This window comes from Salarias fasciatus, chromosome 7 (genome assembly GCF_902148845.1).
Source record: "Salarias fasciatus chromosome 7, fSalaFa1.1, whole genome shotgun sequence".
NCBI classification, from domain to species: Eukaryota; Metazoa; Chordata; class Actinopteri; order Blenniiformes; family Blenniidae; genus Salarias; species Salarias fasciatus.
In genome coordinates, this window is record NC_043751.1 from 15,703,954 (window position 1) to 15,722,453 (window position 18,500).

At 42.6% G+C, this 18,500-nt stretch overlaps 1 protein-coding gene across 4 annotated transcripts in view; it reads left to right on the forward strand.

Moving 5' to 3' along the window:
- Nucleotides 1–18,500, forward strand: part of magi2b (membrane associated guanylate kinase, WW and PDZ domain containing 2b) — an 88,146-nt gene that overhangs the window by 14,920 nt on the left and 54,726 nt on the right. For 3 of the 4 annotated variants that reach the window (XM_030097154.1, XM_030097150.1, XM_030097151.1), the window contains exon 2: nucleotides 12,959–13,075. In XM_030097154.1, the coding sequence (XP_029953014.1) occupies nucleotides 12,959–13,075 (117 nt within the window). Of the gene's footprint in view, nucleotides 1–10,613; nucleotides 11,020–12,958; nucleotides 13,076–18,500 lie in introns of those variants that run through there. The other variant, XM_030097153.1, reaches the window with a different exon arrangement.

Consider the following 18,500-nt stretch of genomic DNA (forward strand, 5'->3'; position numbering starts at 1 on the left):
ACACGCCCTCCCGTGTCCGTCTGTATTCGTCTCATCAACGCGAGTGTGAGAGGTGAGGAGGGATGAGGGATTAATTTGCCTGCTGCATGAGGAGGAGGATGGCAATTTCTCCAACTCCCCCCCTCCTCTTTAAATATTGAAGTCTCAACTGTAGTGTGGGCTTGTTTCTCTTTGCAGTGACTCAGAGGTTGTAAATGTGTGTCTGGTCTTGATTACGGCGCTTTAGAGAAGACATAGCGAAACATCATCATTGAGACTGAGAATGTAGGGGGGGGGGGGGGGATCAATATTAAGACCTTTAGGAGAGAGGTTCCGTCATTTACTATTAATAATGGGCCCTGTTGCCTGCTGTAATAACGCCATTAGGAATACTGGAAACAGATACTTCATCCACAGCTAAATGGCCTTCACAATACACCCACATGCAGAAACAATCAGCAGCCACAGTGTACAGTATCATTCACACTCTCAGCCTCTACCTTTCTCCATCGCTCCCACAGGCCTTCTGAGGCCATCTCCAAACATTCCCCCCTAATTGGCGCTTTTAAACAAGAAAAAGTAGACTAGGTCAGATCAGGGTAGCGTTAAACTGGAGAGGTGGATAAAGACGTGGAAAGTGGAAAAATAAATGTCAAATGGGACAAAGGAGCGACAGAGACGAGAAATAGAAACAGAACCAAAACAGTAAAATCAGAGGAGAAGGAATTATCTGGAGGATGAAAACAATGGCGGGAGAAAAGATGATGGTAAACAAATGATAAACAAATTCAGTTCTGAGGAAATCAATTCGAATGAGATAGGATCAAGCGCTGAAATGTCATTTTACTTTTGGGCGTCTGTGAAATGACATTTGACTGCAGAGAAAAGCACACAACGCTCTAGAAATACAGTTGTCTTCAAACTTTTGTAGGAAACTCACAAAAATGCTTCATGAGAAGTGGGTGGCACATTCATCCACTAATGTTTTTCCTTCTTTCTGCAGAGCTTCATGGTGACACATTCTTTAAATTAAGAATCTCTGTTCTATTCGCTCTTTACTGTGATCGTTTAAAATCACCAGTGAATCTGTGATGGACCGGTGGCCTGTCCAGGTGAACCCTGCCTTCACCCACAGTCAGCTGAGATCAGCTCCAGCACCAGGAGAGCTGGATAAAGCAGTATAAAAGTTCAATAAATACATAGTTGGAGTTCTCAAATTTCACACTCTGTTTTGTTTGTGAAAGGGTAGCATATGAAGAACATGCAAACTCCACTCAGAACAGCCCATCCAGTAATCAAGAGGGTTAACCGCTCCAGTGTACATACAATACTTTGCACACGTGCATATTGTATGAACTACAGTAACTTTCTTCAGAAATACAATGAAAAAAATTCAACAGAAAATGTAGAGTTGAAAAGAATGAGAGTGCAGGAGTCCAGATCACATAAAGTAATATTTCAGTTGTGATTGATGCAACAAAATGAACTGTTACTGAAGATGGAAGCTGAGCAGCATTATCATAAACTCTTTCTGTACACAAACTTCTGCTCAGCTGGAGTCCAGAGGAGGAAAAACCAAGCGGAATGGGGCGAATTACAGTAACGGAACCACGCCTCAGTTTATAGTCAGTAACAGTGAAGTTAGCTGGGAAAAGTAACATGTTAGATTATTTGTTACTAAAAATAATAACGCCGTTTATTGTAATACAATTGCCCCTGTCACTGGTTATCTGTGGTAGGATTTTTTTCTGTTCATAACCACTGAATATTTTCATGAAATATTCAGTTCTTATAATACTACTACTTCTAGTACTACTACTACTACTACTACTACTACTTCTACTACTACTACTACTACTACTAATAATAATAATAATGATAATAATAATAAGAATATGATTTAAATGCATTGTTGTTTTTGTCTTGTATGGAAACAGTTGGAGCGATCACGTAACATATTACGTCACATCACGTACTAAGTAAGAAATTACCTTAAAAAAATAATTACAATCATTCTCATTTTTCACCTGTCATTGAAGAAACATTCCCCTGAAACAATCTGTCCTCTCCAAGGATGTCTTGGTCACAATTTTTTTCTTTCAAAATGAGTTGTTCCAGACAACTAGGTTGCCAAACAAGCAATACACCATTCTGTATTTTATGACCGCGCTTTCGGCCTGCATGCCACACCGTCTGCCTAGGGCAACGTGCTTGGAGCATAAACTCACCTAAAGTCTACCAACCTGGCAACCTGGACTCTCTAAATGGAAGGAGCACTTTATATGAAATAATTTTACTTATTGCACCTTCAACATCAGCAGTGTTTGACTCTGGTGGTTTTATTTGCTTCTTCATGGAGGAGAAAAGCCTTAGTGGTCCTGAACAAACTCAGCAACAAGAAAGATGTTCAACAGTAAGTAACAATGTGATTATCCTATATCTAATTATGTACCTGTCATTTATTAGCAGCATCATGTTCGCCTATCTTTATAGGAATTATCTGCATGTTTATCTCAGCAATTTTATTGCTACTTCTCTTTGTCAATAAGTCCAGAAAAATAACTTCTAGAAACAAAAGGGACATGTCTGAATTAGATGGGTCACTGTCAGCATCAAACATGAGAAGCAGGGACCAAAACTGGCCATCCAGTGTACTGTGTCTGCTCCATAGATTGAACATTTTTCTTGTTTTATCAAGTTTGGCAAATTACACTAAAAATGAGAGAGGGAAAAAAGAACAGCTGTTTGCTGCAAAGATGCTGCAGTGAAAGTTTTTGCTAGCTTTAAATCCATACTGTGAAGTAAAGTTTGTTAGAATAAGGAATCTCGGCCACGGCTCAGCTGGTAGAAAGGGGTCTTCCATTCCCAGTTTGGTGGTTCGATTCCCTCTCAGTCAGTTCAGGTGATGAAGTGTCCTTGGCAGGACATTGAACCCCAAGTTGCTCCTGCTGGTGTGGAATGCATGCAAATCAGCCACTAGCACTGGTGTGTGGATGGGATTTGAGCGATTGAAGAAAGAGATAATATAGAAGCAATGAGCGTTGGATTCATGATCTGGTTTTGTAGTGTTGATCTAGCTGGAAAACACATTTCAACACATTCCATCTGCAAGGAGCAAAAACCTGTGAAGGCCCTTTCTAACACCAACCCCTCCATTTCCTCAGAGCTTCCACTTGAGCCTCAAAGCTTTCTCGGAACAGGTTCCTAAAAAATAAAGTAAAATTATCTCAAATCAGGTTTTCAAATCAATTCACTTGTCTTTAATATTATTATTAACTTTGATCTTTATTACGTTGAGGATTGGGATAATATCACATTGCTTTGCATTTCCACATATGTTCACACATAAATTACACATGTACCGTATTTGAAAATAATAATAAAGCCTATTTTTTGGCTCAGGAACAGGCCATTTAATTTTATTTCTTAAGGGAAAATTTGTTTTGGCTTTTTGACAAGTTGTTCTTAGATCAGTTTTCAGGAATTAATGAAGAGGCTGTAGAAATCATGCAGACCGAGATGCAGCATCAATTTAAAGAGTGTAACAGTGGTAAGGTTGCACTTCTTCAGAAAGAAAATCCAAGTTGTTCAAGTTCTGCATAAAGGACATTAACTGTGAGACATTATATGAACATGATATGTGATAATGTTACTGAGCATTGTGCTAAATGCAAATACTAAAAGCAATGATGTTTTTCGTGTTTCTCTGCCTTTGTGTTTCTCTAAAGCAAAAGTCTCAAAGTCTCCAAAGCACAGCAGTGTTTTAACTTTGTCGTTTGTGGTAATGTTTGTGTTTCTGATTTGTGCTCTGTGGTCACCAGGTAGGAAATAATTCAGCCTGCCAATCCCTTAAAAAAAGACTTAATTGCACTATGTGAATAAATTGCTATTCATCACACTCTTGTTTCATATTTGAAATTGTGAGTTACCATAGTCTAGTATTAATTAATCATCAATATGTACATTTCTCATGTTGAGATCACATTAATGATGAATTTATGGAGTATTGTATAATTAATTGTGAATGTTTTCTGAATGAACTCATATTTTTTTGCAGTGAAGTGGGAATCTGGGAGCTGCTGTCTGGTCTGATATTGAAATTGAGCTGAAATTAAATGAAGAAAAACAACATCGACATGTCAGTAATAACTTCACTCAAAGTCAGAGGGGTTAGCAGTAAATAAAATTCAGCTTCGGATTCACTTCGTGTTGACTTTGCAGTTGTATGATTAAACCGTGGAAATAAATGAGTTTGACATCGGGAGTGTTTGTGGAACTGTTGACCCTGGTCCGAGCTCACCATGCTGCTGTGCTGGAGGTGAGAAGCTCGGATGATTTTTATCTGGAGGAGAGCTGAGAGGAAACCAGGGCTCATATTATTCCTACTTTCTCACTGACAAGTGTGTTTCCGAGGTTCAGCTTTGTGACCTTTGTAACCTCTTGTGGGAGTAGGAGAAGGCTATCGATCACCAAGTCTTTTTCCCAGTTTGCTTCTCCATGACAACCACTCGGGTTCATCTCAGCTACACCCCCCGATGCCCCCGACCGTCAGACTCCCGCCTTAACACTGGGGGTGGTGTGTGTCCGTATCAATGGGGATTCTGTCGGGTAGTGCCGAGGTTTATCCACATGTAAGCATAAACATGTTGCTCTGGATTTCCCTGCAGCGACAGGCAGCATCAGTCCCTGCAGCGGGACTGCAGGGCTCTTTCTGCTTCAGAGTTTAGCAGTTTAACTTTAAGGAGACACGCTCGCAGAATCAGTGTGGCGAGACTGTGTTTCCCTCCTGCGTCGGCCTCCTGGGAGAGTGGGCATGTCAGAGCTAATTATGCCTTCCCCAAATCAAACAAAATGGCTCCTGTTGGTCCGTGCGTCTATATGCTTGTCTTTCCAGCCTCGCTTCAGAATTCACGCAAACAACTCCGCGTGAGGAGGAAGAAAATATACTGCGCATAACAAAGCCTTAATGAAATGTTTAGATTTACAAGTATATGGGACCATTACCGAGACACTGGAGACTTTTTTTTTATAACGTTGAATGGATGAACAGTGAGATTATACAGTTTCACATCAATTCCTCAACATTCAATTTCTGTCAGCCAGTCAAACTTTATTTCTATTGCATTTTCATGCAGGTTACTACAATTCAAAACACTCCACCAAAGATTCGACCTAGTGATAATACTATGAGAAAACAAATATGGACAAAGACACAGTGAATGCAAGATAAGAGGATTTTTCTTGTCTTTTTTTAATTGATGTACTGAGAGGGAACAAAGAAGAAAGATAAAATATCAGAATTGCACAAACAGGGTTTCCTGCTAATTTCACAATCATTACAATCAAAGTTTGCTTCACGAACACAGATATATCAAACATTCGCTTGTATGTGAGGATTCAGAGTTTTTGTGATCTCAGCATTTTTTCATGTTTAGTCTGCAGAGTTTAGAAGATTTTCTTTTACCTTCAGGTTCTCTGGTTTCTCTGTGGTTTTTCTGTGGTTCTCGCACAATCCAAACACATGCATGTGGGGGTCATCAGTCATGTAGAATAGCTTGTAGTTGTGAATGATTTCCTGCCTGTCTCTCTGTGTTAGTTCAGTGTCGGACAGGCTTGTGTCCCGGCCAGATCCTGTAACTCACCCGGCCAGTGTTAGCTGTTATCGCCTGCAGCTACTGCAACACTCACTTAACAGATGAAGAAGTTGCTGGTACTACCTGCACCACCGTAGACCACGATGGACAATTCAAATAGGAAATTATTGTACAGATTAATTCATCATTAATTTGCTCGTCTTTCGTTACACTGATTAGTTGCAGAATATGAGTCAGGCATGCGCAAATATCAGGAAAAAAGACCTGCTCATTACAATGTTAGATAAATGGGTTCGGTTACAGGCCACATACAAATCAAAATATTATGAAGAACAGGGTGACATAGAGGCGGTTTGCATTTATTCATTTATTACAATTAAGCATCTTGTGTTGTGCTTGATGGATTAAACGTCATGGGAACAGAGCAGGGAAGAGGATGATGTCAGTGTGCTACTGAAACAGAAAGGAGAGCAGAGATAAATGGGGGCAGCTCAGACAGCAGAGACTTGCTTTGCTGTGTTAATTGAGGAATATCCTCTCTCTCGTCTTCTCCCGCGCTTGTAGTTTGCGCGCTGCTTGACTTGACCTCAGGCTGGATGCTGTTTTTGAGGAGGACGGCTTATCAACATAAATGACAGGTGCTGGAGTGCGATCGTGACCTGCTGAGGGCGGCGAGGGCACGATCAACAATTCAGTCAGCTGCCTGCAGGAGGAAAGTCGAGTTATTATCATTCCTGCTATTTTACAACTGAGGGCGTTTGAAACGGCTGCGAGGTGGCGTCCTGATATTTTCGGATGCTTCTGCAGGGGCGATCGTCCTGAAATACTGCAAGATTTACATTTTAAGAACACAGAGGTGTGGTTTTACATATATATAAACATGAGGATTTTATTGAGTTTGCTTTGAGTTTTTGTATGCTTGGTTTACAGATTCTCCTCAGCCTCAGCTGATTGATTCTGCTTGAGGTGATGGAATCAGTCTGAACCTTTCTGTTCATCACTGCATCCTACACATAAAATTAATTCGTTGTACTTGTGAACTTTAATAAAGATACCACTATTCATTTGCAACTACCACATTAAACATGGAGTTGCATGGAGTTGTGAGTTACACATGGGCAAAAGTAATTACTGTTATTTATGGATGCAGATGCACTGATATGATCATTTTGACCAATGCCGATATCCCATATTAATATAGCAGTTATGACTGATAGCCAGTATTTACAGATATCGATACTGATAATAAAAGCAAGTTTCTATAATGATTTTTTTATACTGAAATCTATGTAAAAATGGAATAATTAAGAAATTAATTAATTTATTTTCCAAAACTTCAATTTACTTACTTATTGGACGGAATTGGATGTGTGATATCTGCTGATACCGATATCAGTGCTGATATGTTGTGCATCTCTACTTTTATTGTCATGCTATGTATGCACTTTCGTGGCTAATTGAAAATCCCTGCTGCAAAACATTACGTTTGTCCAATCTTTTCAGTGTTTGTGCTTTGCAGTTTTCCGTGTGCAATTGTCTTTCCAAAAAAATGAAACGGACATCATGGAAGTACAAAATTGTGAGTTTTAACAGTGTGTAATTCCAATTGATACTGCAGTTCAGATGAGGAGCCAAGCCCGCAGAGTGAACTGAACCGCCTTTTACTGTGTGTTTGAGAGAAAAGCTGTGGGAATAGAAATCCAAATCTTCTGTGAAGCTCAGCCTTTCTGCTCAGAGCGAGTGTGAAAACTGCAGCTGCTGTAAGTAACAATGATGGAGTTCATGTCAGACCTACTTGTTGCTGTGAGCAGTCATAATTAAGATCAACCACAGTCTCGTCAGGATCTGGTAGCTCTGGTGACACTCGTATACAGGACTTATTTTTACAGCAGCACGTCCTGCTAGTATTGGATTAGCAGTCAAGTATATGAACTTAATATATGTATCATTGTAAATCAGTGGTTAGATCATACATACATGGTGGCTCGTAGCTCTTGTCTAGACTTGCTGTCACACTTCACATCTTCACTCTTTGTCAGCTGGAATTGGCTCCGGCCCAACCGCGACGCTGAGTTGGAAATAGCTTTTACTCATTGCAATATTAACTGTTGCTCAAGTTTGCATCTTCCTGTGCAGCATTGATTTCTCACACTGGTGCCACAGTGAGCTTTACTACGTGTCGTTGCACTCCACTGAGTCAAAGGTAGCACTGACACACTCTCAAGAATGGATTTATTGGTGGAGTAGGATGTATATACAAGTAAATAAAAGCTCCATATCCAAGTAGATGGATAATTCAGATGTAGTTTAGCAGAGTGCCTCCATTTACTGCTATAGTTTCGGTGGTGAATCCAGTTTTCCAGTGTGTGTCGTCGTTTTTTCTTCCTGCACTTCTATTGGTTGTGTGTGACCATGGGCCGGGCGACTAATTCCTCTGTCAATATTTTAATTGTACCTGATTCTGACCAGTCTAAAAATAGACAATGCCCCAAAATTCACATTATAACACAGCTTTTTCAGGTTCAACATTTTGCTTTAACTTCCTGAAGTTCTTACGCTCATGGAAGCACAACTGGTGGCGTCATTGTCAGAGTGAACTGCTCAGTCATCTGTCAGAACAAGAGAGATCACAGCGTCTCTGGATAAATAATGACAAATTGGCCTGAATTTGAGGAGCACCACGTTCAGCAGCAGCCATATAGTTCATGTATCCAAAATTTGAGTTAATTGTAGTTGTACATTGCTCCAGTGGAATTAGAATATTACCACGCTATTTTTACTGCTATACACCCACATGATGATAACTTTAAGAGGGTTTAAAGTATAAATCTATGAATTGATTAAAATTCAAATGAGTTGCCTCTGTCATTTCTATGTTAAAGCAGAGATTAGTACAACACAGGGAGTTATTTTAAATCCTTTACCAGCTGTTGTGAAGCAAAAAGTTTCAGCGGTAGCTGCTAAATTTGTATCAACCTAATTAACTTTCGCAGCCTGTTGCTCCCATATGAAAATGAGATGAGCTGATTTAAAATCTTGATGATTGTTGTGACATACTGAAGTCAGTGCTGGAATACTGACTTTTACTGTGGCGGCTCATGGAGAGCACATTAATCAAGTGACTTAAGCAGCGGAGCTGCTACAGAATTAGCAGTAATTGGCCACGAGCTGATATAATCTACCACTGCTGATGTTGGTCAGGCGCAGGGTGTCCCAAGGTGTCCCAGCAACAAACCTTATCTTCCTCCTGCCCTGTTTTAATCGTCGCACGCGCCACCAAAACAAATATTCGCTTTTTCTTGTCCTCATTTGACACTGCCAGCGTCTCTGTCTGCCAGGGAAGCTTTCTGTGGATGTCTGCTGCTTTTCTGTTGCGCAAGCACACGCACACAAAAACACAGATTGAAGTCAGCTAATTCGATGTGTTGTGGCATTTTGTAAACATGCATTTTAATTCTGGCTGCAGCCCATTGCTGTATTTGACGACAAAGATTTTCAGCATTTGAATTTTGTTTTATTTGCATACTCTGAAAGCACGGTTGGAGTCCGCACTCAAGATGAAATTATTTACTTTGAAACAGCACTCCAATGTTGCTCGTCGGTATGGGGATGTAGTGTGAGGTGAATGAACAGCTGTGTGAACAAATCTGCTTCGTTTGTGTTGCTAAGCAACAAAGATTATGTTGCGGATGCCACTGAAGATCTATACATCTCGGTCTGTAAAACTGTTATTTTTGGACATCTTCAGGCTTTTTTTTTTTTTTTTTTCAAATCGGAAAGCTCGATACCTTGTTAAACATATGGGACGGGTCGCTCATGTTGTAAAAAAAACAAAAACCCAGCTCTGCCCACATTTGGATCGCAGCAGCATGCTAAACACTCAGCAGGACCTCATTTAACTCACCCAGCAGTAACAGAATATTTTTACGAGATATTGGACATATAAATTCAGGAGACAGACCCAGAGAGACCCCGGGTTGTGTCTGAAATCATCTGCTTATTCTTTTATTCACTGCTTCCTAATATGAGTCAGTCCTGAACTTTATATTAACATTTTTGACATCTTCTTATCGTTGTAATTTCATATCATCACCAACCGCTTTTCCATCTCTTTGAAGTAGCAGGATGCTCCCTCTTTTTCAGTGTTTCAGTGGGACGTTGTACTGAAATGGCACCATGTGATCTGTAACGTTTTGGTTTTTTGCAGATCGCTTGACGATGATTTGCTGGGCAGTCAGTATTGATGACTATGATACTGAGCAGGACCTGCACTGACTAATCCGGCCTGCCTTGATGAGTTTGAGATCGATTGCACTGTCATCATTTTCCTCTTGGGGTGCTGCAATTTTTAGAAATCTATAACCTACTACTTTGTTGAAGCAGCCAGCCACAAAACAAGTTTGCTGTGATGCATAATGAATATTATGGGCCGTGTTTACAGCATCAAGTTTAACTCTGAGGTTGCTAAATTTGTTCTGTTTGAACAGTTACGCTCATAAAGCCTCTTTAAAAAAAAAAAAAGTCTGATAAAAAACAGCCCTACTCCAGATGGGCCCTCAGCTCAGTACTCATATCATGAGCGTGTCTCTGTGTTGATGCTTGTTTATATCTCGTATTTTGACCGAACCTTGCTGAAGAAGATGCTCAAGGCATCTTTCCTGGCATCTGCAGCTGTGAGCTCATCAGTCCTCGGCGTGTGTGTATAAGTGTGTGTAACCTCCGCGTGACATATGCCGCTGCCGCTGCTGCGTGTCTCTCCAGCCTGTGACGTTAACACAAGGTCAAACAGGGAGAGCATCTGGTGGGCGACACGCGGGGTATTTGAGGAATGTCAGGGAGCATCTGGGTTGCACTTGCGCACAACACAAAATTACAGACACAGGTCTAAAAATGCTTTCACACGCATTAACATTGATTTGCCACTGTCACTACTCTCTCTCTCTCTCTCTCCCTCTCTGTTTCTCTTAGTGTCTTGCACACACACACAAAAAAAATACACAGACGCTTATCACACAAATGCACAACTCTCCAGTGCAGTAACGGCAGCAGAAGATAGGGGCTGCTGCAGGACTGTGGAAGCTGTCTGGCCAATCCGCTGGCAGGTTGTTTGGAGCCCGGCTTCCCACTGGCACATCTCCTTCTCCTTTTTTCTGCCGACGATCGTCGTTTCTCTCCATCCTTTTGCGTCTCCCTTCCTGTCCCATCCCCCCCGTACCCGTCTCCTTCCTTGGGATTAATATTGGCCGCGGCCGGCCGCTGTGTGCCGGAGCAGCGGCGGAGCGGCACATCCAGGAGGGAGAGAGTGGGGTTTCACTGAGGCAGCAGGAGAAGATGTGCAGTGGTCGCTTGCAAAGCTAGAGGACGCCTGGGAGGACAGGCTGTCTGTGGATATATACCTGTGGAGAAAGGACTGCTCTTGTCAACATCTGGGCCAGCTGCTGATGAGGTGTCTGGATTGCACTGTCTTTCTCTCATCTGTCTGTGGCTCTCTGTCTTGATATGTGTCCGCGTGCATGTATCAATATGTGTGAGAGTGTGCGTGTGTGTGTGTGTGTGTGTGTGTGTGTGTGTGTGTGTGTGGTGGTGGTGTGTATGTGTGTGTGTGTGTGTCGGTGTTTGTGCATGTCAGAGATGTGTGGCCTGTGCAACACAGAGCCGTGTGATGTGCTGTTTACCCGTCTGAAAACCACCACAGTGCTAATAATGTTAATCAAGGCTGGATCCTGTCTTCCTTTGTTTCCTGGCCCTCTCCTCTCCTCTCCTCTCCTCTCCTCTCCTCTCCTCTCCTCTCCTCTTGCTGTTGCTGTTTGTGAAGCAGTTCACAGCCTTGCTAAAATGGTGTCACTTTACATAAGATGTTGGTCTGAAAGGATTAATAATCTGCGAAACACAGAGACCCCTGTGTCGGAGATGCACATGCATGCCTTGCGTGCCCAAGGTTTGCTGTGTAGAGTTTCCCTTCTCGGGCTATATGCTGCCTTTGGCAGGCGGGCGCTGCATTGATCTGAAATGGGAGGCCGAACGCTGTAGTCTCAGTTTGGCAGGAGGTCACTGGAGTATGCATGAGTGAGAGGACATGTTTGTCATTTGTAAATGCATGGCATGTAACCTCATCCCTCGCGCTGTCGGATGTGGCCATTTGTGCATACTGAATGCTGCGTGGAAAATCAGTGCTCCTCCTCTCACCCTCTTGGGCTTCTTTGGTTTAAGATGAAGGGAGGAGAAACTATTCATGGACATTATCATACAGCGAGTGCTACACAGATTTGTTGGCCCGTTCTTCGTCTCCAGCTTCACTGTACAAGACAGCTTGTACAGCAAATAATCAGCACAGACAGAGAGGCAGAAGCATAGAGGTCTGAGCTCCTGTCCTCTGTAGCCTTTGTCACCCAACCTGCTGACACCACACTTTTAGCCCCGAGGGGATCACTGGTTTACACAATTACCATGATCTGTGTGTGTTTGCGTCAGCGTGTAGCCTCTTATCATTTGCTTTGGTGTGAAAATCATTCCGAGTTTACAACCTGAGGAAGCCATTTCTATCTCATTTAAGAGCAGAAACTCTTGTTTATTTTGTCTCAAGAAACCCTTAACATACAATTCCCTCCATTTTACTGCTGACCAAAGAAGGCTAATATTGTTAAAATCATCCCTAGACTTTAGATGTTTATGCTTCAGGGACAAACCACCATATTTTTGATGGCTACTTCTACATATACTGCCTTTTAAAATAACTGCCTTAACTTTTTTTTCCAGAATTGGTTAGACGTCCTCAGAAATAGCTTCAAACTGTTCCGCAAACACCCTAAAACGTATCTAAATGGTAGATTTCCTCTGGATATTTCTCCCAATGGGATTTATCAGTAATTTATTTTTCTGTTTTCAATAAAAAATGGAAACAAATCGAATCAATGGAGGATTTATTTTTAAGGTGGAATAGCAAAAAATATCACCAATCTTCATTTTTTAATGTTCTTTATTTGTGTGTCATTTAATTGCCATGTGCCTTGTCTGTAAAGGACAATTCCACTTCACTGTCAGTTTGGACAAGCTGCACATTTTTGTTTCAGCTAAAAGTAAAACTTCTTAGAACTCACAAACTTTTTCAAATATTGCAAATATATTTTGCAATTTCATGTGCACACATCCCCATAATATTTCCTTGCAGGTTTTGTGCTTTTGGAAACTTCAAATATAAAAGCACTGAGCCTCTCAGTCAGACTGCTGCTTTTTCTTCTCCAAAAGAAAAATTCTTGCAGTGATCATGAAGCTAATTTTAATTTTCAATAACGTCTGTGCCCATCACCTTACCAAAGTGTCACCTGCTCTGTGTGTGTTTTCAGTCGAGTGCAAACACTAACCTCTTTCTTGATGTATTTGTTTAGGGGGGGTGGTTGACAAGGATTTGCGGCACTACCTCAACCTGCGCTTCTCCAAGGGCTCAGTGGACCACGACCACCAGCAGATCATCAGAGACAACCTCTACCTCCGCACTGTTCCCTGTGAGTCTGCATCATCCTCCCTCTCCGCCGCCTCCTGGCCTCCATCACCGTCTCACGCCTGTCTGTCATTGCTCTTTGATCTCTTCCTCCAGGCTGCCTCACCTTGTGTCTGTAATCGTCTGTTTCATTGTCTTCCTCTATTTCTTCGTTATCGTTTTCCTCACCCCTCTGCGCATTGTTTCCTTTTTTTAGCTTCCCCACCTTGTCCCGAGGATACTGCTCTCTTATTTTTCGCCACACACTCGGTCTTTCTCTCCGTCTCTCGCCGTCTATCGCTCCTTCTTTTCCTTCAGCCGTCCGGCTGCCGAGCTCTCAGCCTGAGGTTTCCACGGCAACCACCCTCTTGTCTCGAGGCTGGCGTTGTCGTGATGCCCTACCCCCTTCAGCACACGATAGGCACGCACAACGCACACGTATATATGAAGATAATCACAAGTTGCTCTCTTGAACACGTTTAAACAAAAGAAAAAAAAAAAACAAGTCTCTTGTCTGTGTGTGGGGAATTTTCCATTCCGGTTAAACAAATCCTCATAGAGACACGTCATGCCTGTGAGGATACATGTGAACATGGGTTGTGTTATCAGCGCGTGTGCCTTTTGCCTGTTGGGGTACGATGTCATTGCCGTGATTGACATTGAGGGGGATGCTCAGTAGATCCGCCTTCTGTCAATACACCGCGCGGCTCGTGAATCAGCCCGCGTGCTGCAGACCACACGTTATTCCCTTCATGCAAAAAGTGGATCAGAGCACGCTAGCTGGATGTTTTTTGGTGGCCGGTGCCGGCATATTTCAAAGCGCTCGGGTAAATGACCGTGTTCATGTCGAAGACTATGCGACAGACGACGAGGCTCGTTTTGACGTCGACGCTAGTTTGTGTTTGCATTGACTGAGTGCTTCTACTATAGACGTCCTCTGCCGGTGTGTTGAGCTGCTGACACAGAAGTGATTGTTTAATACACAGCTGCACACTTCCTGAGCCTCTCTCCTCCTCTTTTTCCTCTTCTCTCCCTCCCTCCCTCCCTCTCTCCTGTGGTTTTCATCTCTTTGCTTCGGCTCGCGTTCACGCTCCTTCCTGCTTTTCCCTCCTTTTTACTTCTTGGATTTCTTTCGGTGACCACCTCACTCCATCACATTTTTTTTTTCATCCCTTTCTATTTTGACTTTACGTGGCCTCTCCCTCTCCTTCCCTCTGCTTCTGCTTTCTTCCACCTTTCTCAGACCGTTGGCTGTGTAATAGTGCATTAAAGGCAGACTGACAGGGTGACTGGTAAGGTGATGGGAGCTGGCTGAGCTTCAACACTCCGGCCCCATTGAGACTGAAGGATGGCACGTACTTTTTTCAGTAGCACGAACCATAGCTTTGCCCCTGTGTTTCAATTATAACAACCTTTCACCCCTGGGACTGGAGAGACGGTTATTTTGTGTGATGTGTGAGTGGTAATGACATCCCCATAATTAACTGCCTATCACTCAACAAAGCCGATCCAGTGTAATGAAGATTATAGAAACTTCTAGACCTCCTGCACAGCCTTGTTAAATCATATGCCAATTATCTGAATTTCATTTGAATACGTCTGTGTTTTCACAGTGATTCCTTCGCCTTATCTTAGCCTCATGGATCTTTTTTAGCGTTTGGTCTGTAGGTCATCCGGGCTGCTTAGGAGACTGTTTCATACATATTCAGTCTTACACTTTCTGGTAGTCTGAGGCGCTGCTCAACCAGCAGAGTGACACAACATCAGACTGCTAAAAAACAGGGATGATGGTCCTGAGCGATGCACTGCTCATGCCCAGTGGGCTTCTTGTTTTCGTGGTTTGGAGCGCTATAAAATCAGTGTTTTTCTCCCTTGTCTGAAGCGCTCTGACCACGCTGTCAGTGCGGGTCTGTCAGCTTGACAAGCAGACGCCACTCTGCATCACAACATGCTGTCAAGGACGTGGCAGGAGGTGTGTGTGTGTGTGTGTGTGCGCGCGCGCGTGTGTGTGTGTGTCTGGTCTGCGTGCATGTTCATGTGTGTGCTCATACAGCTAGAAGACTCACATGCTGACATCAACTACTGCATCCTGTTACATCATTCGGCTCAAGGATTGGCCACTCTCCCCCAAATAATAATGAATTAAGTTTGCTGTGTGATATTCATTACTGCAGAATTTGTGTTGTGACCCCCCCAGGCGACCAGCCGTGTTTGTTTATCTTTATGCTTTGTGTTTTTTGCTTGCATTGTGATGTTCACTGTCTGTTGGCTTCTTTTGGATCTACACACATGCAAACTAACAGCACGTCTCCCACTTCAAGGACATCCACACACTTTCATCAAGCTTGGCACAGACGGCCACTGCAGCCTTATGTTTACAATGAAAGAGATAAACCCGGTTGTGCAAGAGAGAATCGATAGTTCGATAAAGTGTCAAGCAGAAGCAATCAAGAAGGCCGAGCAGAACTTGAGACGTGAAGGGAAACGACTTCACAGAGGCGTCACACAATGCAGGGTTGAACCCGCTGATGAGATTGTGACTGTTTGAACTGACTTTTCGAGCGTTTGTGTGTTTGGATTTGTCTGATTTTCTTTGCACGGCTAACTTGACCATCTTAGAAATCAAGCTTGTGTTCCTGTCAGAGCAGAAATTTGAGAAGAGCTTCAGATGGTCCTGTTGTCTCCATATAAGTGTGGTGAGACCCTCTTTGATGCAAATGGGAATGACAGTAAAACAGTGAAAACGTGACAAAGGAGTGAAAAGGTCTAGAAAATGCACAGTATGAAGCATAGGAGCGTGTGGAGCTATAATAAACTATGGGAGAGAGGGGCGAGGGATGATAATGGATGTAGACATGAGCAAAGAGGCTCTTTGAGAAGATAGAAAATGGGGAGAAGACAGAAGGAGTGGAGGTAAAGAGGAGGCGATCAGCAGGCTAGAGGGAAGAAGACTGAAAATGAGAAACATGAGTCAATGGAGGAGGACGAGGATGGGATGGAGGGCTGAGCTGTGGGGAGCAAAAGGGCGAACGTGCACTGAATGGGGGTAGAAGGAGATATGAGGGAGCCTCGTAAGTCATTCCCAAGAGAACCATCTCCTCTCCTCCACTCTACTCAGAGGCATCAGTAAAAGGCTCTATAAATAGCTGCAACAGTGAGCAGCACATTTTGCTACTCAGATAGCCTATAAATACATGCAGCTTCTGTCACTTCGCATCCGATGCTCTGGACGCACGCCGCCCTGCAGCTTCTCAGCCTCCGACAGGGAATCCTCCTCTGGAGACTTCAGAGGAGGAGCAGATAAAGATGTTGATGAGAAACGTGGCCAAGATGCTTAGGATGGTGATGGTGATGAGGCTGACGGACGTCTCTGATAATGATAGGTCTAACGGAGATGGCTATCATGATGATGTGAGCAAGTGTGTGCAAAATGAAAATCATCCGAACGTAAGCGGGAGGTTTTAATGCGCAGTCCTGGTGATCTAGAGTACACTCGCACTGTTGGCATTCAAAGCATTTAGCGGTTAGAAAAGTCCAAGGATGTGAACAAAAGTGACCGTTTAATGCTGAACCTTTTAATAGTTTATTGTAAAAATTCAAACGTACAGCTTGAAAGCATGGCCGAATCCAATATGTATGCAGAAAAGCACTTTACCCACTCTGCTGGTGTACATATCTGTCTGTGTGTGACTCTATTTTCTGGCAGTCTCATTCTTTTGCCTTTATTGCTATTGACAAGGAACACAGTCGGCACTGCACAAAGATATGAGCAGGCCCTTTACGATAAGCAATTGGTTTCTATGACAACCACAAACTGTTTTCATTTCTGACTTGTCAAACTGTTGTTTACTAGGATTTCACGTGTTATGGGGCCAGTGGTGAGTCAGTCGATTTTGCGGGTTGCGAAAATTGCAGATTAGCACAGATGGAACCGACGTCATTTTAAAAGTGCATTTGGGATGAATTCAGTGAAGATCGTTCATGATGTGACCCGGTTGATAGACTGGGTTGCAAGCTTTGGAAAAAGATGTTTTTAAAGTGCTTTGCAAAAAAGCACCTTTTTGAACCAATTTTTCTTTATAAATCATGTTCAAAGCTGCAAAAGCAAAACAATCCCCATGTTGCTATTTCATGATGAATGAACATTAGCGTGAGTTGTCATCTGCAGCGTCATATTGTGGTTTTCTGTCAAAATTTAAATATTCAGGTCTGTTCGGTTCAGGCAGTATGACTGCCAATGTCTCGGATTCATTTTCATTTGAATAAATCCCATCATTGTTAATGTGCAGTCAGATGCATACCTGCTGTAAATACCCGTTAACAAAGTGTGCACCTCCAAACAAACAGTTCATTCATCAGGAATGATTTCTTCAACAAAGGAGGCTGTCACCACCGTTATCCACCAAACTCCCCCACTTCTATCTGTTTGATCTTTCTTTTTTGATGAGCTGAGAAAAAAAAAAATCCAGTTTGTTTTGCATCCAGAAATTTGTCCTGAAATTCACCCAATAATAGATTCAGTGTCGTCAAGAGTTAAATCCTGTTTATAGATTGCTGTTGTATAATTCAGATTTTTACTAATGTGTGTTTGATTGAGATTAAATTCTAATTTGATACTGTGAGTAATGATAATGAGGCCAGGAGGAAGAGGAGTGATGAAGCTATTTTAGGATGTTTGTCAGGATGGTAATATTGAAGTTCAGTGAGGTGATAAAGATAAGTTCATTCCGTGTCTGTGTGTGTGTGTGTGTGTGTGTGTGTGTGTGTGTGTGTGTGTGTGTGTGTGTGTGTGTGTGCGGGGGGAGAATGAGTGACTGCGCTGGAACTGACACACACTGTACTCACGTATGACTGCACGCATGTTTTTTTTATATTTGCTATATTACACAGTTGCATTGATTATTCTGTTTGTGGGATGAGATTGAATAGGCTGAGCTGATAAATGAATCATGAGTGTTACAAGCCATTCTTTGTTAAAGTCGTGTGTGTTTGCCGATGAGTCTGTGTATGTGAGTGTGAGTGAAGCGAGAGAGAGAGAGAGAGAGGGAGAAATACATCATCCCCCAGGGACTCTCTCCTTAAAGGGTGATTTGCCTGCTGGCTTGCTCTTGTTAAAGGGCTGGCTGACATGCTTTGATGTGGTTCTCTGCTCCCTGCGGTTTGATTGGCACTCTGGATTAATGTTGTTCCTCAGATGAAAGAAACCGTGAGGGAATGAGATGAATTTTATGAAATGAAAATAGCAAATATTGAACTTGTTTAATGAACTGGTTATGTTTGCAAAGTGCTCCCCCCGATTAAGGCCCGGACAGGTGTCATCTTATCACTTTTTCTTCTCGTCAGTGCGATCCTCCCGCTCAGCAGTTAGTCACAGAATGAGCTTCTTCTGTAGCCTTTTTCGACTCGTGTTTTCTTTGAGGTTTGCCTGTAGACCTCAGATCAGCGTGATA